Source organism: Zalophus californianus, chromosome 8 (genome assembly GCF_009762305.2).
Source record: "Zalophus californianus isolate mZalCal1 chromosome 8, mZalCal1.pri.v2, whole genome shotgun sequence".
Classification (NCBI taxonomy): domain Eukaryota; kingdom Metazoa; phylum Chordata; class Mammalia; order Carnivora; family Otariidae; genus Zalophus; species Zalophus californianus.
Genome location: NC_045602.1, coordinates 65,185,603 through 65,210,612, shown reverse-complemented (window position 1 = coordinate 65,210,612; position 25,010 = coordinate 65,185,603). Strand labels below are relative to the sequence as shown.

Below are 25,010 nucleotides of genomic sequence, written 5' to 3'. Positions count from 1 at the left end.
AGCTGAGGGGAACTTCAAGGCCATCTAGGTCAGAGGGCTGCACCCCCTTTCCTTGCTCTCCAGGAAGCTAAGTCTCAGAAGTCCCCATCCGATTGTCTGTTAAAAGGTGGTAGCCTTATTAAGGGATGCACAGTGACCTGCTGGTGGAGGGACTCTGATTCAGAGCTTCATCCTACCAGGTGATTATTCCCTTTGCAGCCTGGCTTTCGGAAGCCCTGTGGGGGGGGGCGGGGGGTAAGTTCCTGCACTTTTCTGGCCCTGTCTCCATCCTGGAGAGGAGTATTCATTGAAATGACATGCCCAGGACAAGTGCATCTACTTCTTCAAGCAAGAAACAGATGCTTTCAGCTCAGGTTTGATCCCATGCAACAGGAGGGTAGAACTGGGAAGGTGGGAAAGGGAATTTTGTAGCCCAAAGATAGGACCCAGGGACAGGGAATACCCACTTCCAGAAATTACCATCTCAAAAAGCCAACCCCATAAGAACTGACTGCCTGCGGCAGGAGGAAAATGGAAATCTCCCAGGCAGGCAGGCAGTTCCGGCTGCTTAAGAGGCTGTCCTTTGCTCAGAGGGGAGGTGACTGTGCTGACCTTAAAAATCCAGGCCTGGGGAAGCTGGAGGTAAAGGTATTTTATTTTCCCGTTAAGGCTTTGATGTTTTTCAAATAAAACTTTAAAAGATCCAATACTGTCCCCTGAAGCTTCTTCCCAAAGCAGTGGATTTTTAGAAAAGACAAAGGCCTAGGGGGTGGGGGGTGGGGGGTGGGTGGTCCCTAAAGAGTAGTGCCCCGAAGCAAAGCCTTTCCTCTTTTCAGAGCACTGGGATTTTCTTAAAGGTTCCTTTCCCACCCCACCTACACCCCCCCACACACTTTTTTTAGGCCATCGACCTTTTCTTCCATTCTCCAAAGTAGAAACCGACAGTTACCCCCAGGTCCTCCTATCATCTATCTATCATCTATCTATCATCAGGTCGATCGATCTATCTATCATCTATCTATCTATCTATCTATCTATCTATCTATCTATCTATCTATCTATCTATCTATCTATCATCTATCTATCATCATCATCATCTCCCCTGACCTCTAATCCCTGCAAATACCAAGTGTCTCTCATTTTGGTCGCCCCTTGTTTGCCCCGCAAGGTGACAAGCCTGGCGCGCAGGGGGCGGAGGAGGGAGCTCTTTCCGCCACATGGTGGCGCGCGCGAGCCTGCGAGAGCCCGGGCCTCACAGCTTCTCACGCTTCTCCCGCATCCCGCCCCACCCGCGCCCGGGCGCTGGAAGAGCCGCGCCCCCGGCCTTCCCCGGCGGGATAGCGGGGAGCGCGCCTCGGGAGCCCGGGAGGCGATCTAGCTGCAGTTGCGTCCGGTCCGCGCGGGAGGTGCGGCCGGCTGCGGACGGCCCCGGCTGCAGGCTCCACCTCCTGCCGGTCCAGCCTTTACCCCTCCACCCTCCACCCCTCCTCGGCTCGGCTCGGCTCTGCAAATCGCGGGCTTCCCCGAGCAGCCTAGGAGCGGCAGCGGGCGCCCCGAAGGCGGCGGGAGGAGCGCAGCCGGCGGGCCGCGCCGAGCACTCGGGCAGCAGCGGCGGCGTCGCTCGAGCAACCCCGGAGGCGCCGCGGAGCCGGCGCGCCCTAGCTCGCCTAGGAGCGCAGTGAGGCCGGGGCTGCAGCTCGGCGAGGGGGAGGAAAGTGCGCGCGCGTGTGTGCGTGTGTGCGAGAGTGTGGTGGGCGACGGTCTCGAATCGGAGCGGAGGAGAGGCCAGGGGAACCCGGGGGCAGCCCCCGGGCGCCCCCGCCGCTCCCCGAGGTTTTCCCGCGGCGGCGCCAGCTCCCCGGCGCCCCTCACCATGGACGTGCGCCGAGTTGGGACGCGCCTCGGCAGCAGCGCGCGGGTGACTGCCCGGCCCTGGGGGTGCGCGGGCGCGCGCGCGGGGATGGCGAGGTAGGATGGCCGCCCAGCGCGACCCTTGCCGCCCCAACCCAGCGGCCGCCGGGCAGTGCAGCTGACTCGCCGGAGCGCACAGGGGTGTGGGCGGAGGCGGCCCCGCCGCGCCCGCGCCTTCGGGAGTCGCTTTGCCTCTTCCACCCACTCGCACCTGCCACCGCGCGGATACCATGTCGAAGGCGGCCGGAGGTACGGCGGCGGCGGCGGAAAGTTGTCCCTCAGCCTCTGCCGGCCCGCCCGCCGCCGCCACCGCGGAGGACCTGTCCAAAGTGTCGGACGAGGAGCTGCTGCAGTGGAGCAAGGAGGAGCTGATCCGCAGCCTGCGGCGTGCCGAGGCCGAGAAGGTGAGCGCGATGCTGGACCATAGTAACCTCATCCGCGAGGTGAATCGCCGCCTGCAGCTGCACCTCGGCGAGATCCGCGGGCTCAAGGTGAGCGCGGGGTCGGGCGGGGAGCGGGGCGCTCCGGGGTGGTGGGGCGGGGCAAACTTTCCCTCCCTCGGGCAACAGGTGATCCTCCCCTTTCTCCCGGTCAGCACCCCCTGCTCCCCATCCCCAGCCCTTTGGAAACTTTTCCGAACTTTGGAAGTGATTGGTCTCCTCTTCCCTGTTTGGGGAGAGCCAGTGTGGAGCTATCACTTGGGATCTTCTGTGGCCGGAGGGGAGGGCGCCGAGGATGCTGAAAAGTAGGGAGGGAGGTGATGGGCATGCAGAACCTTTATTTTCCTAGGAAGCCTGGAGAATCGGTGGTTTGGGGAGCCGGGTCACAGGTAGGGGAAAGGGTGATCGAGGGAGCGAGTCCAGGACATCTTCATCCTTGGGGATCGTGGATACCGGTGCTCCGGAGCCACGACTTCTCCAGCGGATGAGGAAAGGGCGCCAATGCTGGGGAGAAGGGCTGGCGGGGTGCCCAGGGAGAAGTCGCGGGCGCCACCTTCGCAGCTGGTGTATGTCACCCAGTGCAGAGGAGCTTAAGCTCTGCCTTCACATTTTCTACCTGCTCCTGCGCTTTCCTTCTCTCCAGTTTAGATGGCGTCATTTGGGGTTCCTTGACCCCCTTTCCCCTTCACCCCCAATTTGATTATAATTTCATCTAGCATTGAGGCGGTGGAGGGGATTTGAAGGCACCACCCCAAGTGTCAGCCACTGATGCTTTGCTTTATGAACCAGCCTTCCCTCTTTGCTATTAGAAAAAAGAAAAAAAAATTAAAAAGAAAGAAAAGAAGAAAGCCAAAGCCCCATCAACTTCTTTTCTCCTTGGAGAGCTCTGAGTGTGAGACCCGTGGGCCTGCTAGCGGGGCTGTAGGAGACGGGCCGGGATCCGCCCTGCCAGCGCGCACAGCACCGCCGGCTTCCTCTCCTCGCTGCTTGTGCTGGGGCCTGCTGGTATTCCTTCCTCTCATTGTTCTGCTTTTGTTTATAGGAAGCCAGACACGCACGAAAACACTGCAGGGACATCAGGGAGCAAATTCCTGCAGGCACATGCTGTTCTTGTCCCCTTCCACTCTCACCCCAATTCTCCAGGCTGTAGACACTTTCTTAATTGCCTCAGCCTCCAGCTCTGGGATTCTGGGGCAAAGAGTTGCTCGCCTGGGTGCTGGGTCCAGTGCAGGTGGAGCCGGCCTTCCCCGGGGCCCCAACGCACTTGTCATCTACTTCCTGGAGTGGGTGCATTTAGAAAGATCCCACAGTCAGAAGAATCCCAAGACTGCCACTCTCCTTTGGTTTAATTCATTACCAGTGGAGTATTTATTAAGTACCAGACTCTTGGGGCATTAGAGATAGGCTAGTGTAGTGAGAAGATCATCTCAGAGGTGGGTCTGCATCTAGAATCCTCATTTGCCAAGGAGGGTGAGCTTGGGTAATTAATTTATCAGGACCTCATTTTACTCATCAATAAAATGCAAATGATAACAACCATCTCCTAGGGGGTTGCAACAAGACATTAGGATCAGGTAGGAGAAGCTTTAATGCTGGACTTGATTACAAAACAGTGGTAGAGATTGTCCTCAGGAGAGGGCGTGTAAATGTATAGGCCTACACCTCCAGGATTGGGTTTCTTAGGCAAAGCTGGACAAAGGTATAGTTCATAACCCTCCAATTTAATCTTCTTCCATGGTTTGAACTATAAGGTAACTTGGAAGAGTTTTCAATTAAGTAATTAATCAATTTCCTAAGGATTTTAATAGTATGGGGCATTGACATAATAGTTCAGAAATACTTGAAGGTTCCCTTGGGTTGTGTGGACTGTGTGTGTGTGTGTGTGTGTGTGTGTGTGTTGAGGGGAGCTATGTGGGGGAGGGGAGCTAGGTGGGGGAGCCTGGTCTTCTTTCTAGTAGCTTCATTTAGAGAAATACCTATTAGGTCAGCTAAGGGCAGTTTCACCCCAAGTAGGAAAATCTCCTGGGGGTCTAGATTCATGACCTGGCTTAAAAAGACTTTCCTGTCCACCTCCTTACCAAGTTCAGAACGGTGGGGCTGGATACTTTCTGACGCAGCCTCTACTCCTCCTTTTTGTCATCCCTGGCCAGTTACAACATGGTAGCCTCCAAGGCCTCTGGCCCACCCCTGAGGGGTTGTGGCGAAGCCCTGCTGAGCGGCCAGTGTTCCCCCTTCTATCCATCATCTTAGCCAGAACATCCCTGGACACCCCCCTGATCCATTAATGTGGTTGACTGAGTAAATGATATGTGCACTTACTTAGTTTGGCCTAACTAGAAGGAGGATTTGGGGTTTTGTTTTCAGCTCTGATGTTTTGGGACTTCCAGTTGAAGACTGTACATTTAGCGTAATGAAGGCCACAACACTTCTCTTGTTTTATGTTCCTTTCTGTGATCTGCTTTTGAAATGGCAAGAAATCTTTTCAAGGCTACGAGGTGGTACTGCAGCTGTAGAGATGGGGGATGGGAGCGCTAGGTCTTTCCGTGGAGGCGCCTGTGCCTGGGTCCCAGCACAGGCTGACTTGTCTACGTTTAAACGTTTCAGAGGTGGAGCAGTGCGGGACAGTGGAGAGATAAAGGATTTGGAGCCTGACAATTTGGGCAGTGTGGGCAAGCTGGTAACCTCTCTGAGCCTCAGTGTTCTCATCTGCTAAATGGCGATGCTAATTCTGTAAGACGTTTGATGAAGATTAAATGATCCATAGGTGATGTTAAATAGCTTTCTCAATGTCACACAGATATACAATGTTTAAAATAGGCTGGCTTTCTTTTCTTTCAGCTAGTTGACATGCTCTGCTTAGAATGTGTGATTCTGCAAGGGTGCAGAAAGGGGATTCTGGTTCTGATGTTATAAGGAGTTGGGTTCTGAGAACCATGTCTGTGCGCTGCTGAGCATATACCAATACTCAGGTTGCTCCGACCTGGGATTTCAGGGGACAAGGGGGCAGATTTGGGGGAACCCGGATCTGTAGATTTGTTATGCATCACATTAATGTTCCTCTCTGTTCCCCAACACACCAATCCCCCTCCCTGCAGTGAAGAAAAATTACAAATTAGAACAATTCTTTAACCACAGATAGAGTACTTGAGAATCTTACGTATGAAAATTTGAGTGGTATGCTATGAGGTGTATTGAATCTTTTAAAAGTCCCCTTTAGACAGATGGATAACATCTGGTGGCCAGTGGCAATGTTAAAAGGACAGTTTGTGTTTTGAAAAAGAAAGCCCAAATCTTAATGTAGTGGATTGGAAGAAGCTGGTTTATAAGGTGATTATCCAATCGGTTGCTTAGCTGTTCCACAGACGGGAAAGGAAATCGCTCAGAATTGTATACCCAAGAATATTATTTACTCTTGGAAGAAGGCATGGTGATAAAGAAAGCTAAGTAGGCTGTTACCCCTTCTACCCCAACTGGAATTCTGGGAAGTATATGGTTCACTCCATTCGGAAAGGCATTAACCCCACGAGGCCCCGGGGTAGCACGGCTCCTATTTATTTCCCAGTTCTGGAGAAATCAGGAATAGCTGTGGGATAGTCAAAAGGAAGTGTTTTCAGATGGAAGTTCATTTAGATGGAGAAGAATATGACTTGAACTTTCTATAAAATGCCAGGATTAAACTAAATGTAGAATAATTTTTGAAGCTTAGAAAGATTAATTTTTTGGGTGCCTGGGTGGCTCAGTTAGTTAAGCGACTGCCTTCGGCTCAGGTCATGATCCCAGAGTCCTGGGATCGAGTCCCACATCGGGCTCCCGGCTCGGCGGGGAGCCTGCATCTCCCTCTGACCTTCTCCCCTCTCATGCTGTTTCTCTCTCTCTCTCTCTCTCTCTCAAATAAATAAATAAAATCTTTAAAAAAAAAAAGAAAGATTAATTTTTTTTAGTATTATTTTCTCAGAGTCTCCACAGCTTCTGATTTCCCTTAAAGCATCAATGTCAACAGATCATTTATTCTCTTATGACATAGACTCCAACCTCACAGGGGTTCCCTGAGACAATAATAAGAAATCCTTCCTCAGTAGCTAGAGCTGTATCCTGTTTTGGCCACGGGCCTAGGGCTTTAAAGCATTGGTCAGTCCATAAACACATATTACTTACTGTAGGCAAGGTGCCATGCCGGGTGTGTCAGCTACGCAAAGGATGACTCTAGAATTGAGTCTGCCCCCAGAAGCTAAGATACCTACATTGGAAAAGGAAAAAAAAAAAATGATGCCCAATGAGTGCTCCAGCTAGTGTATCTCAGAGGCATTAAGCGGTGAGTGGGAAAGTTACTTCATTCATTCATTTGTGGTTGTCCCTGCCACAGGCCAGAAGCTGTTCTAGCGCTAGGGGAGACTTCTCAGAGGAATCTCTCCTCTTAGGTAAGTTCATACAGGAAAGAGGACGGGATTTTCTAATTGGGAAGCTAGATACAGTCAGGCTTCGTGATTAGCTGGCAAAGAGGGAGCTAAAGGTGGAAAGGCAGGAGAAAGCCTTCCTGGCTTGGCCAAAGGGTTTATTCATCTTCCTGGTAAAGGGGAGAAGGTGCGGTTGATGCAGGAGAGACAGAACATTCAGGGAGTGATTTTGAAGATCAAGTGTGGCCGCGGAGAGCTTGACTTGGGTGGGTGAGGAAAGATAGAGGTTGGGGCAGACCAAGGCAGGGGCCCAGGTGGGAGAGGTTTGGAAATGGCCAGGCCTGAGGTCTGAAAGTGATAACGAGGAGGAAGAAGTGGGCATCAGAAACAAGGAAACAGAATAGTCAGGATGCCAAGAGTTAGCATTGGAGTTAAAACCACGCTGCGCAATATCCTCTTCTTCCTCAGGATGACTCCCATCTTGGGCCTCAAGACTGTCAGGGGATGCGAGCTGTGGTTGGCCGATGTCTTATAGTTTATTTTCTCACCAGCATCAGGCAAAGTGTTAGAATGAATCTGAGTGAACGGGGATCAAGTCTCGTCTGAGTGCCTCTAGTTCTGGGTTGGATGACCGAGTCCCAAGACCAGAGAGGTTTTCTGGCTTCGGAAAGCAGGGTAAATCTTCCAATAGCAACCCTATGACCGCCCCTGGTTCATCGCCACCAAACCAAGGTGCTTCAAGAAACAGTCCCTTCACTCTGTGTGTGACTGGAGAATAAAGGGGGAACCTCACGATGCGTTTTCAAAGTTCCTTGGTTCATGTGTCCACCGTGGGCGTGCTGTGTTCTGGACACACAGAGGTGGACGGAATAGCTGGGGTCTCCATGCTCAGGACCGGAGTCTGGTGAGTTCTCATAGCCACATTCAACCATATGTGATTGTAATGAGTGCCACAGAGGGGAAATAAAAGGTGTACTGGTGGAGTGTATAAGGCAACTTCCTTTAGATAGGGGCTACTGGTCAGGGACGGCTTCTGGGGAAGTGACTTATAAAGTGAGGCCTTTAGGTTGTATAGACGTTTAAGGGAATGCATGCCAAGTGAAAGAGAGAAAGGGCTTGTTCCTTAGGCGCTGAAACCAGGCCAGTGGTGGTGGGGCTTAGCTGGGGGTCAGGATAGGTCCCGCCCTCTCCGCTGCTACCATCTGCGCACGCCGCTACCCTCTCCCTCTACCTGGCCTGGCCTGGTAGCCTCCTCGCGGATGTCTCCTGGCTTCCACCTTATCTCGTCTCCCTTTCTTCTATCCCCCGCCCCCCTCCTCTGGTCTGTTTTCTACACAGAACAATGGTGATTCTTTATAAATGGACCTATTGTGTCACCACTCTATCCTCAGCTCACCACCCATCCAGAGTCCTTCCTGTGGCTGCCAAGGCCTAGCATCACCCAGCCCCGACTCCCACCTCTTGGGTCTCATCTCTCCTGCCCCCTCTCCCAGCTCAGCTCTGGGGCCTTACTGTGCTTCAGGCGCACTGGCCGCGCTGCCACGTCAGGCATATTCGTCTCAGGGCAAGTACTTGCCCTGCTGTCTGCCTGGGATCCTCTTCCCTCAGATGTTCACTCCTTCATTTCACCCGGGTCTTTGCCCAAATGTTTTCCTTCTCAGTGAGGTGCCTTCTCTTAAAAAATAGTATTTTTTAGCCTACTTTAGTTTTCTTCCCAGCACTTTTCGCGACGCGGCATTGTGCTCTCTACTGACCTTTTGCCAGTTTTTCCCGCTGGAATGAAAGCTGTAGGAGGTCAAGGTGTTTGCTGTGTCCGCTGATACATCCCTAGCACCTGGACTGGTACCTGGCACAGAATAGATGCTTACTAAATACTTGTGAATGAGTGAGTGGAGCACCACTCGTGTGGGAGAAATAGACCAGGTTAGAGGATTGGGGGTCTTGGGAGACTTGAAGGATTTTGCACTTTATCCCAAGGGCAGTGAGGTGCTGCCACGCATGGGAATGGGTTCAGAAGACCTGTTTAGTTCAGCAGTGAAAGGTGAGGGAGAAGGAGACGCCAGGCATAAGCCAGGCTCTTAGGGAAGGCAGCAGGATGCGTGGAGGCAGAATTTGCTGAGAGGGGCCAGTTTGGGGAGAGGGCTTTGAAAATCCCACAAGAGCTTGGCATTGCTCGAGTTTTCGTGTGGGATGCCTGGGAGATGTGCAGGGGGTTCAGCCAGTGGGGCTTAGATGTGCGGGTCAGAAATGTCGCTAGAGGGCAATTGTGCTGGTCCCCTGTGGGAACTGGGCTGTTAGTCCCGTGTCAAGGGCCGAACACCAGGCAGTGCTTGTGTTTGTGCTGATGGAAGGCGTGTTGCCTCAGAGCTTTTAAGCATTTCTCAGGTCCCAAGCAGCCATTTTCTTCCTGGAAAGTGGGGCAGGGGATCCTTGGATTTTTAGTGGTTTCTTGTGAATTAACTGGCTGCTCCCTAGATACTGGCGGGATGGCCTTGGGCAAGTGAAGCTTTGTGAGGTCCAGTCCTCCCCCGCCCCCACAAAGAACCATAAAAATCATTATCCTCCAAGTGTTTTGTGAAAATTCGATGAGATCATACAGGTAAGCACTGGGCAGGGAGCATCACCAATACTCGTTATTGTTATTCTTATGACAATCCTCAGTTTCCTCTCAGCTTCTCACCCTCTCCCCTAATATCACAGAGAATTCACCAATTCTCCCTCCCAGGAGGTCTGAGCCTGAGGATGCCTCACCTGTGTACCTCCCTTGAATGGTTGTCTCTCTCTCTCTCTTTTTCAGGATATCAACCAGAAACTCCAGGAGGACAACCAGGAGCTGAGGGACCTCTGCTGTTTCCTGGATGATGACCGGCAGAAAGGCAAGAGGGTGTCCCGCGAGTGGCAGAGACTGGGCCGCTACACGGCTGGGGTGATGCACAAGGAAGTGGCCTTATACCTGCAGAAGCTGAAGGAGCTGGAGGTGAAGCAGGAGGAGGTGGTGAAGGAGAACATGGAGCTCAAGGAGCTCTGCGTGCTGCTCGATGAGGAGAAGGGCGCAGGCTGCGCGGGCAGCCGCTGCTCCATCGACAGCCAGGCCAGCCTGTGCCAGCTCGCCGCCTCCACGGCGCCCTACGTGCGGGACGTGGGCGACGGCAGCAGCACGTCCAGCACGGGCAGCACCGACAGCCCCGACCATCACAAGCAGCACGCGAGCAGTGGCAGCCCAGAGCACCTGCAGAAGCCCCGGGGCGAGGGCAGCCCGGAGCACACCAAGCACCGGAGCACCAGCCCCGAGCACCTACAGAAACCCAGAGCCTCCGGGACCCCGGATCACCCAAAAGCACTCAAAGGACCCAGCCCTGAGCACCACAAACCCTTGTGCAAAGGCAGCCCCGAGCAGCAAAGGCACCCGCACCCCGGGAGCAGCCCCGAGACGCTGCCCAAGCACGTGCTGAGCGGGAGCCCGGAACACTTTCAGAAGCACAGGCCGGGGGGCAGCCCTGAACACGCCAGGCACAGCGGAGGGAGCCCGGAGCATCTCCAGAAACACGCCCTCGGTGGGAGCCTGGAGCATCTACCCAGAGCCAGGGGCACCAGCCCTGAGCACCTCAAACAACATTTTGGGGGGAGCCCCGATCACAAACATATGGGCGGAGGAGGCGGAGGCAGCGGCGGAGGCAGCCGGGAGGGTACCCTCCGAAGGCAGGCGCCGGAGGACGTGTCGCCCCATCACCGGAGTGTCTACAGTGGCATGAACGGTGGGTCAGTACGTGCTGGGGAACCGCTTTGGCTGGGGCGACTCGCTAGAGAGTTCTGAACCATGGAGGGCTTCCCAGCCACCCGAGGAAGTGCAGGCGCTGCTGGAAGGGGGCTGGGTTGGGGAGAGGAGCAACCGTGTGCTTCTTCCCCTGGATTTGTTTTAGTTTGTACGGTTCGCAGTCAAGTAAGCCTGGCGAAGACAGGGGATGAGCAGTTAGGGGAAGGAGAGGAACAAGAATTCCACAGGACTCTGAGTGGTCAGGGTGAGATGTGTCGGGATTGACGATAAAAAGAGAACCAAGCTAAGGATTTCCAGTCTTGAACTTGAGTATTTTCCTAGGTGTGTGCGGTTTCCTTTTGGGGTTCTCATCCAATGGCTGACCAAAAACCGGTTTTTGAATCCAGTTAACACCTTATGTACATAAAGAAATGAATATTTATTATGAAAAACAGTAACATTGGAAAAGAAATATGGTGTCCCTTCACAGGCTCGGTGCCGTGTTCCCTGAATGCCTGTAGATATGCTTACTTTACCTCGGGGATTTTGTCCATGTGTCGGGGGCTTCCCTTTGTAGGAGAAACCCATCAAATGATTTTCTTCCATAGTCTCTCAAAACCCACCACCCTCTCCCAGACTCCCTTAAACATACTTTGACTAGCACGCTTTTTTTACCCTGTGAGACAGCCTCCCTGGTTGTTTAAATGTTCCTCTTGAAAATGTACAGATGTTTTTGGACTCTCCTTTGGTTTCTGAAGGGTCATATCCACGGCATTTGCTGAGATCGCTCTAAACGGGACCCCAAACCTTTCGATAGGGGTTGAATTTCCTGCATCTTGGTCCTAAAACCACTTTGAACTCCAGAGAGGGGGAAAAAAAATCATTTCTTAAACAAAACGCCCTCCCAATCCCTTCATGTTACTTACAGTTGAGTTAGAACTAACATGTTTGGTTTTATAAACTGTGGGGTTTTCCATCCAATGTACCTGAGGTTTTCCGCTTTGTTTGAAAGCTGCTACAGAGTCTGTGTGCAGTTAAGCTCTGAGCAGTGGTGGAGGCGGCCTATGTGAGCAGTGAGTGACATGAAGGGGTACATTTTCAATATGGTACCTGGGGATTTACCTGTTGGATCCTATTTCATCCCAATCCTTTTCTCTTAGTGCTGAGAATGGACTCCTGAAGCTTGGCTTCTAATGCATCCAGTGCTCGTTTATGTGCAGATGGAATTGGGGAGGGTGGGGAAGATGCTGCTCCTTTCTGGGTTGGGCTGGGAAGTGGAAGGTGGGAGAAGCCAAGTCACCCGTGGGCTGAGGCCTCCTGGCTGGCTGGCTGGGGCCTTGACTCTCAGTTAATTGCACCTTCACCCCCTCTTTCCAGGACTGGCCCAGAAGCTGCCCTGTTTGCTGTGGGCAGCCTTGGCTGTGCACTTCTCACAAGAGCTGAAAGGCATTTAAAAAGAGATTTTAGTTGTGTTACCATGGATGAGGTGAGCCGCTAGCCATGAAGCTTGTCTTCAGGGAGTAATGGGTTAATGGGAAAGTTCAAGTTAATGACTTTTCCATTTCTCAATTATTTTTTAATGAGTATGAGAAGTAAATATGTGCACTATTTTAGGGAAAACTTGTATCTGGAACCAAAAAAAAAAAAAAATTACTTAGGGGACAGGTAGTGTAGATACAAAACAATTTTTCTTACTTTCCCAAAGCGCTCTTTTAAATAAAGAACTCCTCTAGTTTAATCAAGGCATGGTTTAACTCACAAGAAAAGATTTCAAATGCAATTTTGAAGCAATACCTTGCATAAAGTAAGGTATGTTTCTAGATGAGGATGGCATTACATCATGACTTATTATTGCCTGGATTCAGATAGATTTCATGATCCAGCAAATGATTTTTTAAAATTGAACCATTTTATTTAATTAAGAGTTTGGTGTAACATAGTCGCATTATTTAGAACAACACTGTATTCAATTCTTACGTTTACATCAGGTCTTCTCATTCTTAAGTGACAAATCTTCTGGAAGTTGATATCCTCACCAAAGTATATTTGTAGTGCATTTGCATTGCATTTTTATTTCAATAATTGATTGGAAAATGAAGTGGCACAATGAGGTGTTTATGGATCGTCCGCCTATAAATTTGGGCCTGTATGTATCCTGCCGTTGCAAATTAATTTTTGATATGGATGGTAAGACATGACTTTTCATATTTTTAATCCCCCCACACTCCGGTTGAATCATTGGCCTAGAAACAAGTAGGAACTGGTAGCAAGATAAATCCCAAATTGCAGATTTGCTGAGTCATGTACAGAGTCATTCTGTTTAGAGTTTGTGTGAAATAATGAGTGATTTGGATGAGCACTTGCAGGGTTTTGAGTGAAGAAAAAGTAGATGAAAGCAAGTGGAAGTGTGTCTGCATTGTGGCAGAATGAAACCGAAAAGAAACACGTATTGGCACAATATGGTCTTACTTGTAATGTTCCCTCCAAAAAGACACACATATATGCACTGAAGGAACATCAGTGAAAACAATTACTGTTTTAGTTGACTGTGCCTTGGACATCTTTAAATCTTGTTACAAACTCAGTGGAGGAAGCAGCTGATGAACTGGGTATCCAAGAGTTTTCTTTGGTTAAAACAGCTTAATTTCCAATTGGATATAAGGGTGAATTTGGGGTATTTTTCCTTTCTTTAAAATAGTTAAGACTATATAGCCATGTTTAAATTAGTAGCTGATTGAAAAACAACAAAAGCCAAGACAAAACAGAAAAAAACCCTCCAAGTTGAGTAATATGTTCACAAGTGCATTTGCTTTTTTAGAAGTTATGATTCAACTGTTTTTCAATTTGCAGAGAATACCATGTGCAAAGAGGAAGTAGATTTAACATGGTTACATCTAGACATTAAGGCGTTTGTCTGTTCATTCGAGTCGCTTGCTGTGTACCAGATTTGTAAATTAAGTAGTTGATTAGCCACTTTTATCTAGACATGTACCCAAATAGATAGCCTCCTGGAGAATGGGGGATTCGCTTCCCTGATCCCATTGAAATCCAAGGTTGGGTCAAACTTTCGTAGGTGAAAGTGTTCCCTCCCACAATGAAACCAAGGCGTTTTGCTTCCAGGTATCAGATGGCAGATCTGTGCTTTTTAACAGGTAGCTTTTTAGCCCAGGTCACGGGCATTGTGGACTCAGGTCTTTCGAGCAATAGCTGTTTGTTGTTGACCTTCCAGGCAAAGATGATTCTGATGATCAGGAGCCCATATGAGTGGTTCACCCATTGGGCATTATGAATCTAGTTGAAAAAGTCACGAAAGTAGTTTTATTTTAATTCTAGGGGCGTATATTGCTGATTATCAGCAACTGAGAAGGAATGATGAGAAGAAACATTACTCTGTTGTTTATCGTCCTTCTAAGAAAAATTGCTTAGCTATCCTGGTGGGTCTCGTTTCCTTTATGGACTTAGAACATGTTCCAGTGACCAGTAGCTTCACGCTCTCCTTCATCATCACGCTAGCCAGTGAGAGCACCCATGAGGAAACTCTTCATTTGTGTCACACTTGGGTCCATGTAGAATTACATTTGGCTTTGTGGATGGAGTGTCAGGGTTGTGAGTGTTCAGCTCCCTCCTGAAAGCTTCTTAGTCCTTCCTTCCTTCTTTTGTCAGGGGATCTCCAGAGACATAGCAGGTTGTGTCTCCCCCCAGTTCTTTCTCTAGAGCAGGGATTCTCAACAGTGGCACCACTCACATTGAGACCAGATAATTCTTTGTTGTAATGGGCTGATGTATGCATTTTAAGAGGTTTAGCAGCATACTGGGCTCTCCCCACGAGCAACCCCCAGTTGTGACAATGAAAGATGTCTTCAGACATTGCCAAATGGTCCCAGGGGGTAGGGAATGGGTGAAATTGCCCCTGATTCAAAACCACTGCTTCAGAGAGAGCAGTGTTTTCCAACCTGACTGCAGATTAAAATCACCGTGGTAGCTTTGCATAATCACCAGTGATTGGGCCCCACACGCAGATGCTTGTTGAATTGGTCTGGCCCTGGGTACGTTGCAAAAGGAGGTCCGCAGGTGATTCTAAAGATCAGACCAGGTGAAAACCATTGCCCTAGGTGAGTGTGTGTTGTGTAAGACGGGTTGACGTGCGGGAAGTGGTGAGGAATGCAAGCTTCTTGGGAAGAAGAAAGTTCACATTTTCCTTCTTTTGTCGAATTCTGAGCCTGAGAAGGACTGACGCCAGCAGGTATTGTGAAGCTTCATCTCTCATCCCCAGACTGACGTTCTCAGATAATACCTTTGTGGTATGGGTTGAAAATTTGAGTTTTTGGTGGGTGGGATTTTTAGGTTAACTTGGGGAAACTCTGGCATATGAGTAGTTCAGGGCTACTTTTTGAAGCCTTCACATCCAGACTGACAGGGAAGCACATGAATTTCCAACCCATTTATAGCAGATGCTGATGGCACATCAAATCGGGTAACGCCTGCAGTGCTAATGAATATTTCCCACCGAGGATACTGTATTTCACATCGCCCAGCTCATAAGATTTACTCTGAATTTTCAGATTTCTTCTTATTCTCTGTTGGGGTTAATTAATGAGTGAATTAATTAATTAATGAGTGGACGAAAAACGCTGATGACACAAAATGACCTCATCTACCAGGGGCAAGATAACCTGTGTGTGGAAGAGCCCAGAGGAATTCTCTGAAGCAAGGTTGTCTGTAAATTAAGTAGTGGGACACTATAGCATGAGTAATTGCTCTCATAAATCTTTTATTGTGCTTAGAAAAAGTCAGAATATCCTTTATGAATGAATTTTGACAATAGAAATTAAATGTCTCTTGGGAGAAAAATTTTAACAGTTACAGAATACCAGAACTGATTTAAACTGAGGATCTCAGAGTGTTGTTTTCTATTGTGTGCACTGACGTGTAGGGGATTAAAGAAGTAGATGATGTTTTTTGATCTTTAAGCTTCAGTAGGGTGATTTGGTAGCCTCATACACACTTTGATAGGACATCAGTTTAAGAAGTTCTGAAAAATAGAAGCAATTATCGTACTAGTGTGTACAAAGCATAGTGCATTTTTCATGACAATGTTTTGATTTAATGATAGAGAAAACTTAATATTGGAAATATAGTTTAAGAAATTGCTCAATATCTAGGGCGAGCTATTATTGGAAAACCTAGATGGCTTAGAAAGGTATTTTCCAGTAGAATTTAAGGTTTTCAACTCCATTGGCAATAATAAAGCTATAAAAATTCTTTAAATCTAGGGGACCATTTTCCTTTTTCCAAAGGAGATTATCTGTATCTATAATCTATATATGTGTGTATATATTTCTGTTAATAAATAAATTTGTATCTGAACAATGCCAGACATTCAGTTTGATTCTGTTTAGTCAAACCAGTTTCAGCTGCATCTGGCATCCAGCATCCCTCCACTGGTGGAAGCCAGTTGCTGCTATGAAGTCCAGAATCCCTTCCAGCTGATGGTGGTTATGTTCTTTAGACCCAATTGAAGTCAATTAAATGTTTGTATTTTTGGTTCATTGCCAGAAGATATAACAGAAAAAAAATCATTGAATTAGTGATGCATTTATCTTCTTAACAGAAGTAATTTAAAACCAAGCAGGAGAAGAGTACAAAGTTATGGTGAGTATTCCGTTTGATTGGCTACCTTTTCAGAAGCGTCAAAGGAGTACAAACACAGTGATCTGTTATGAGGCTATATACATTTACTCACAGTGATGATAGATTATTCTGGAGGCATCGGTGTAGGGATCTTAGTCGAGCTCCCCTGGTCAGAGAAAAGAACATGAAGATAAACTTTGCCAAAGTTTTAAAAATAATAATAAAGTTTTACTTGTGTAGCACCATTCGTCCAGTGTGTGCTTGATGGAGTAAGTTTTCCAGACAAATTTATGACCTTAGGCTCTCAAACTTCGTAAATTTTAGCCCCTTCTGATGCTTACAGGCCTCAGAGACTCTTATGATAGAACTGTGAGTCCTTACATCAGATGGCGCCACATGGCTATTCTTTTCTTACTCAGTATTTACTTTCAAATCCTAGACTTTCAGTTACTTCAAGCCCCAGCATGCCCACAGCAGTATTCCTTGCTGCCCTCAGCAGGCCTGACTTTAACTTACTTTTTTTCTCATTGCTGTTTCTAAATTCTGTTCTCTTTCTACTGGCTGGTCATACCTTGGGAAAGTGGATAACCACATTGATTAGAATTGTTTTTTTTAATCCGAGTGAATGACCTTAAATTGTCCTTCTGGCAGTAAAACGCATGAGCTATGGTGCATGGTCTGTGTGTTCTGCATCAGTAAGTCCTTTCGCTTTTCAAGTCTCCTCCTGGCTTCTTTTCTGGGTCTTGACTGTACTTAAGAAAACTCTGCTATTCCTGTAATATAAGAACTCAGAAATGTTTGCTTTCTGGGGGCTTAGGCACAACCAAGTTTCCCTTAATACTATTTTAGTACATAACGGTTATGGGGAAAAATTGTGTCCATTTGAAAAATTATTTTGATTTTGATTCTAGGACATATTAAGAATATTTTGTTTGGAATAAGAAATTAAAAATATTTCATGTTGTGAAAAGAGCTGATTTTCAAGAGTCCTAGGAAACGTGAGATTCAGACCATGGGACGCTTGAGAATACAGGCATGAAATCTCAGTTCTAATTTATGATAGTCTCCAGTCTGCAGAAGAATGAGGCTCAGGTTACTGCTGCCCCTGACATAAATGGCTTCATCTTGAGAGTGCTGCTCATGAGTTTCCAATAAAAAGAGGGGCTGCTTTTTCTGAGACAGAGCATCTTTAAGAGGAGAGAAGCAGAAGAGGTGTTAGAGAAAGTGAGCGAGAAATAACAGGTTGCATTATCGCCCTTATGAAGGCAATACTGGTTTGTCCTCAAGATAAAAGACCATAACTGGGTTATTCACACATGGCTGGGTGGTCATTTACAGTTTTCACCCAGCAAAGAGGTATGTAGTATAGAGCTTCCGTACCTGAATCCTTATGGAAAGGTGCCGAAGGTCTTGGGATGTGGTCTTGGATGTCGATTGAAACCAGGTATGCATTTAATTACTAGATAAATGAAAACTTTGATAATATTTTAAAACCTAAAATCTTTGATAATATTTTAGGTTTTTTTTTTTTTTCTTCAGATCTTTATGTAGGCCTTCGGTAGGCTTTTCTGTAAGACAGGATATGTTAGGGAGAAGGGTTGGGTTTGGTGATTTCTCAGACTCAGTTATTTGTACTCTGTGCACACACCTACATTGTAGTTAGTATTCTTGTATGTGTATTCAATAGAACATTAAATGGATAGAATTTCACTCTATTGAATGACTTTTCATACCTCTTTACTTTCAGGTACATAAAAGAAAGTGGTGAAGTTTTACATTCTAAAATCTTGCAAACAGGGTATTAATAGCACTACTTTTGCCTGCTGATAGAGTTGAGGGATAGAGTCTTTTTGGTTAACTTTTTTGGCCACAAACTCAAAGGTCTCTGTTTCCTCAGTGAGATGGCTTTTCTAGTCCAGTGTGTTCATTATTGCATTAAAGATTTTTAAATTTACTTGAGAGAGCACATGAGAGAGTGAGCACAAGCTGGGGGGGGGGCGGGGAGGGGCAGAGGGAGAAGCAGATTCCCTGCTGAGCAGGGAGCCTCATGGGAGGCTCCCATCACAGGATCCCGGGATCATGACCTGAGCCGAAGGCAGACGGTTAACCACCGACTGAAGCACCCAGGCGCCTCCTTCCTTCCAATTATTAAGGGGTCTTTTGGTTGGGGCGCCTGGGTGGCTCAGTCGGTTAAGCGACTGCCTTCGGCTCAGGTCATGATCCTGGAGTCCCGGGATGGAGTCCCACATCAGGCTCCGTGCTCAGCAGGGAGTCTGCTTCTCCCTCTGACCCTCTTCCCTCTCGTGCTCTCTATCTCTCATTCTCTCTCTCTCTCAAATAAATAAATCTTTAAACAAAAAGGGGGGGGGTCTTTTGGCTTTTAGAAGAAATCCCTGATCTGGATTGTATATAGCTACAGCTCCTGGAGTGCCCATAATTGCTAGTTGGTTCACAAGTGATGAGAAGCATGAGTTGCATGTGGGGGTGTGGTGTATGTGTGTTTTTACCAGTAGAAAAACCTAATTAGTGTTGGATATTTACATGTGAATATATGCACACATATACACACATGTATGTTTTATTCCATTAAGAATGGATATCTTAATGCTGACAAATAGAAAGAAATTAGGACCCTGTGGTTGTATTTAGTTCAGGAAGTCAGAGAATCCTAGAATTTAAATCTATAAAGTACTCTGTTTTATCCAGTTCAACTTTCCCAGTTTCTGAAGAATTCATTGAACTTCTCTGGAAATCAATTTTCTCCAAGGCCAGTTGCCAGTTAGCAGAAGGCTAAAATCAAGCTGACTCACAGGGCACAGAATTCATTTCATAAGGAAGATCTTTAATCTTAGAGTCTTTGAGGCCACTTGAAGTAGGGGTAATGTTAATAGTGAAGATCCCAAATGGAATAGAGAACCATTCTTCCTCCAGTGCAGTTGGAAATTCCTGAAAACCAGAGCCTGTAGTGATAAGAATGAGACAAGGTGAACGTCCATAGACTCGGGCTTAGCAGACTTGGTGGTCTAGCAGGTGAGCTCGTATCTGTTGCTTGGGAACCTCTGATGAGGCCAGAAGGGGTACATGGTCCGCAGCTCCATGGACCGCTCCTGAAAGACGGTCTTAGTAGGAGTAGCCTGGTCCTAGCCTCAGGCTAACACCTTACTGCTCTTTTTCCTCCCACATGGACTCTGCCCCCACTTCAAGGCCATATTCCTTCCATTTAAATATTCTTGGGAAGATGGACTGACGTGATTCCTGTTCTCACACATCCAGTTGCATTCACAGCCAAGATGCTGTATGTCTGGAGGAGTGTCAGCTTCTGGACTGCAAGAAACAGAAGGGAGAGAGACCAGGAGCAAGGGGATGGGCCAGATGGCAACACCGACTGCTCTCAAGGAGTTGTGTTTTTTAATAACTCAGCTTGCTGCAAACAAAACTAATTAAGCCAGTTACTCTGGTTTATGCTACTATAGGCAGGAGTAGAGTACACTTACACTTTTGATGGCATTTAAAAGGTCAGAATATCTGAGTTGCAGATTCCTGTTCGAAGCAGCTTGGTCGGTTGAACCACTCTTGAGAATTCAAATTAACCATGCTCATTAATTCAGCATCTCTTCTCTTGCCCTAGACAGCAAGTGCCAGTTCACCCAAACAGAATAATAAGACCCTGCAAGGCAAGTTATTAGTCTTATATGCAGATGATGGATTAGATGCAGCTCCAAGGAAAGTGAGCTAAGAGTCAACTTAGAGTAGAGAAGAGTATGAACTAGCAGACAGGGGCAGTGTGAGGGTCAAGGCATGGAGAATTTCAAAGGGTCTGTGTGGCAGAGCATGCCCTTAACAGGCACCTGTCTTATGTTGATGGACGGACTTTGCTCTGGGGATCAACCAGAATTGTCCTGGTCATGGAGCCATGGGGAGAACTGGCTGAACTTAGCTGCACTTTTGACATGTGAGGGTATTTTGGAAGAGAGTACATTTAGCATTATGACCAATTAGGGGTCTAGAAATCAACATTATCCAAGTGGTTTGCCATGAATAGCGCCCCCAGCATAGTGACGTTCATGAGAAACCGTTCGGCACCATTTAGCTTTTCAAAATCTGCAGAAGAACCGGCTTGAAAATTGTTTATTTTTATACCATCCCTTTAACACTTACACCGAAGACCAATACTTCGGTGCTTACCCTAACATTATGTGCCACATGGTTTTCACCCTTCATCTCTTTGGCTTGACCTGGTGCATTCTCAAAATTGCCCACTTTGGGGTTGGTTGGTCTAGCACATAAATCTGTCTTTGATGGAAACCTTACTGTCACCAGAGTCTATATAGCCATGTATACAACAGGCACTCTTTTTAAAAAGAGAGCTAGGCTGTACAATTATACTTATTCACAAAGCTAATTTGGTTATTTTTATATCTGTAGGTATCTATTGAATTTCACCCATATATCAAAGTAATAGTAGATAACATCCTTGAATTGGCAAATGTTGATCCTTAAATTGGCATATGGCATTTAAACTTGATTTGAGGCTTTACAGCAGTGAAACAACTTTATAAACCTTAGCAAAATTCTATTTTAATTGAGTAGGAATGATACATCTCTTAAAATGTATTTAAAAGCCCTTAAAAATAAAATCTTTCATGGAGTTAAAAAATAGTGTGATGCAGTAACTTCTTAAAAGGCATCAAGACACACAAAAAGCCACTCAGTATCACTCATCCGGGCAACTGCAAATCAAAACCACAGTGAACTGTCACCTCACACCTGTCAGACTGGTAGTATCAAAAAGACAACAAATAGCAAGTGTTGGCAAGGATGTGGGAGAAAAGGAATCCTCGTGCACTGTTGGTGGGAATGTAAATTGGTGGAAAACCTATGGAAATGAGATAAGTCAGACTGAGAAGGACAAATATATTTCATATGTGGAATCTAAAAACAAATGAATCAATAAAAACCAGAATCCAGACCTATAAATAGAACAAACGGATGGTTGCCAGAGGGAAGGGGGGATGGGCCAAATGGGTGAAAAGGAGTGAGGGATAGAGGCTTCTGGTTAGGGAATGAATAAGTCCCAGGAATAGAAGGTACAGCGGTGTATCGGAATAGTGTTGGTGAACGGCGACAGCCGCGCTGGTGGGGAGCAGAGGATCACATATGGAGAAGTTGAATCACTATGTTATATCCCTGAAACTAATGTGAACGTTGTGTGTCAACTATCCTCAAAAGAATTAAAAAAAACAAAACAAAACTGGAAAAGTCGGTTACGTAAGTACATCCCTAGAGAAAATGACCTCAGAGTTGTTCACTCTGGACAGAGTTGTTCACTTCAACAATCCAGGAGTCCCCTGGATTGTTGAAGTCCCCACAAAATCAGTAGAAATTATTTTAAAAATAAGGCATCATGGCACAATTGCATAGCTGGTGATTTGCATATATTGAATTGACTTTGCTACTTTCTTGCTGTTGTGACATTTAGCACACCACCAACTTCTGTGGACAAAATAATTTCTCCCTCAAGTACGGGGCTCCCGATAGAGAACTTGTAAGTCCATAGTCCCAGAATATTTTAAATTTTCCAGTTATAGAAGATGTAAAAATAAACTTGGAATTGCCAACTTTTTACCTTTTTTAGGTGTGGACTATAAAATAATCCTCATCTAACACTATCATCTCCTGGAAGATCATTTGGACATTTAAAACAGGAAAAAAATACACTTACTAAAGGTCCTTCTTTCTCCCTAAAGAAACAGCTGGCAACATTGTATTGCTGCATCTCCCTGGAATGTTTTTTTGGAATAACGCGTAGCCCAGAGTTCAGATTTAACAATGCAATCCCGTGTACATTTCCAGGGTCCAGTACATTTAGGGACTATTTTTATCCCTGCTATTGTAGGAAATCTGGTTTCACCCAGATTCTGTTGATAAACCGAATTCTCAGAGTTAATGGATTTTCACTTAGGCACAGTCCGTGTGACCTGGTGGAAGCCAGGAATCACAATCCAGGTATTGCTACCAGATTCTTGCCTCCTTTCTCCCCAGGACAGGAAGAAAGATGATCCATCAGCCTGTGAGTCTGGCCAGCTTAGATTGGGGGTTCCTCTCTCTGTTTGCTACCCCACCTGTCTTCCTCCAGCGGTTGTGCTCCTGGGGCTGGGCTCCTAACCAAGAGCAGTAAGGATGGTATCCAAGAGGACTTCTTTGCTTAGGAGGAGACTTCGCTGTGCATGGCACAACATGAGGGCTATTGAGCTAATGTGCTCTTGGCACCATTCGTTGTGCCTTGTAGGGCCCTTGTCAGGGTTGCCGAAGTTCTCCTAGCAACATCAGAACGGACCCCATCCCCTTTGAAGTGGCCACACTGATGAGTCTGAATACCTTGTGGGTGAACAAGGAGCTGAAGAGGCTATAGTGGAGGTGACTTGGGCTTTGTACAGTTCTAAGATCTGCCTCATGTCTCGTTTCTGCTCGGGCAGGTCTCAGTGGACTGCAAATGCACTGGCTGTGTATGAATCATGTGCATTCTGTTCGGACGCTTACATGGTTTCTCACGTTGCTTAGAGGAATAGTGCTCTGGAAAGTCAGAATGAGGGATTTCACTTGCTATTCTACTGCAGGCTGGATTTTTCTCAAGTTTCTTTGCTGTCTCTGTCCCAGATGGGAGAGCATGGCTATCAACTAGAGTTTCAAAGAGCATAAACCAATGACCATTCCATGGCACCATCCTCTTCGTGTGAGCTTATGTCCCATCTAACCAGATTTCAGTGGTCTTTTTCTGAAACCTTTGGACAGAGTGGAGACATTTTCGCCTTTCTTCATTTTAATCCTATTACTTTATAGCTGGTAGTTTGAATGAGTTTCGAGTAAGGCTCTTGAATGAAATTGGGAGGGTAACATTAACTCTGGGGAAGGGCAAAATCAACAGCAATTTCATTGTAAATCACTGCCTTGACTCATCAGGCAGCTACAGGTTCTAAACAATGCCAAGGATAATAGAGATTTATTACAACAAATTAAAGGCTAATCAGAGTGTGTCCTGTGATAAACAACATAGTAAAACACACATAAGTGACAGTAAGGGAAGGCATGAGTTGATAAGACTCACGACTGTGGGTGGTAGTAGAAAACCAAATTCTTTTCATGGCTCACTCACTTTGTATATTTCTGCACTGTTCCATGTATAGATGGGAGATGATTAGGAATAATGCATGCAGGTTTGTTCAACGAATACTGTGTGTTCCCTGTGGGTGCAGCATGGTGATAGATGCTGGGTGAGGTAGAGCAGAAAAGCGAGCCACAGCCCCTTCATGCTAGAAGTTCATGGTGCGACACATCCATGGGGGGATGGAAGTGATGGGCTAGGTGTATGATTAAGAACCAAATAGCCAGAATGAACTCTTGGTGCCGTGGGCCCTTGTGGGCCTGGGAGATGGCTCGTGGGCTGCCTTGGTAGGCTTGGCCACCTACAGAGGCGTGTTGTGAGCTTGAGTCCTAGGGAGTGCTTGCATCTGGGGTAAGTGGGCATGAGGGGTGGGGGTGTCTGCGAGAGTTGAAATTGAGCAAACAGTGTTGGAGAAATGATGAGGATGTGAGTAGATCTGTGCTGGTGTCGTTGTTAGAATGTGGCAGATCGTTTTAGAAAGTAAACAGGGGCTAAAAGAGTGTTAAATGCTGTGCGTGGGTGCTTCCTACTAGCAGGGTTCCTGCCCAAATGGGGAGAAACGTCACATGTTCTTCATTCTCTAGACGTTGTAATTAAACTAAGTGGACCTGGAAAGCTGGTTTCTTAGCATTAAAAAACAAAACCAAACTCTTGTTGGGATTTTATAACTCAGTTTAATTCTATTTTTTTTTTTTTAATTTCTTAAGTGTTCCTGGGCTAAGCGGTTGTACAATGATCAGAGGTCTGTATACCCAGATTTATGCCATCTTATAAGCCTCTTCCATTATTTTATTTATTTTTTTCTAGCAAAGGTTATGGTGAATTACTACTTTTTAGTGGAGGAGTTTTACAGTGAGCATTATCAGTTAAGAAAATCCATCTTCTGACTATTATCTTCTGAGTCAGTAATGAAGATGTTGTAAGATTTGGGGGGAAATATGGCCTAGTTTCCTGGATGGCAGAGAGACAGTGCTAAGTAAAAATCAATAATTCTGTTAAAACAAAGAGGGAAAAATAATCTTGAAGCCTGTTGACCCTTTGGTTAGTCTAGATAGGAAAATTAACCTAATCTAGCCTTTATGTTTCATTCATTTTGATGTTTTTCCATTTTAGTATTGTGACCTCATTTTAGCCTGTGGCATTGTATGCTAAGTCTCAGATCATTTTCAAAGCCCTAGCGGGTCTGTGGAGCCTCTTTGGGAGCCCGGTTGAAGCGAATGAGGGGGAATAGGCAGGCTCTGCTACCACTTTCACTCCAACCACTGGCACCTTTCAGCTGGGGCGGCCCTACAGTCACCTGCTTTGTTCACATTTAGCTTTTGCTTGAACAGATTTGACTTTACAAAATTCGAAAACTGTTGGTCCAACCCAGAGACACCAAAAGCAAACATTTTGGACACATCAGCCAGATTTCTGGACCAGTGTATAGATGGTCCCCCATTAACACCATTTCTGGATTCTTCTCATCACCAAATGTGTGTTTGGTCACATCTGTAAGGACAGGCATGGGGCTTTAACTTGTAGGCATGGGGTTTTTCTTTTTCAGAGGCGGACATTCAGTTTGGTACATCTTTGAAAACTTGGGCCTTTAGGTTCTTCTCCTTGGTCTCCACCAAGTGTTCTTTATTTTGTGGTGCCTTCTGGGGCTGGAGAGGAAACAAAATAGAAATTCTGTAAAGGAAATGAAGCTTTTGCTAACCTTTACCTATAATTGCTGAGGTGCTGATAATTTTTTTTTT

At 46.6% G+C, this 25,010-nt stretch overlaps 1 protein-coding gene across 7 annotated transcripts in view; it reads left to right on the top strand.

Annotated features, from left to right (window-relative positions):
- Positions 1 to 1,975: 1,975 nt before the first annotated feature.
- The window catches only part of CCDC85A (coiled-coil domain containing 85A), a 208,359-nt gene continuing 185,324 nt past the window's right edge, over positions 1,976 to 25,010 (top strand). For all 7 annotated transcript variants that reach the window (XM_027622573.1, XM_027622568.1, XM_027622575.1 and 4 more), the window contains exons 1-2: positions 1,976 to 2,381; positions 9,522 to 10,479. In XM_027622573.1, the coding sequence (XP_027478374.1) occupies positions 2,121 to 2,381; positions 9,522 to 10,479 (1,219 nt within the window). In that variant the 5' untranslated portion in view covers positions 1,976 to 2,120. The remainder of the gene's footprint in view (positions 2,382 to 9,521; positions 10,480 to 25,010) is intronic.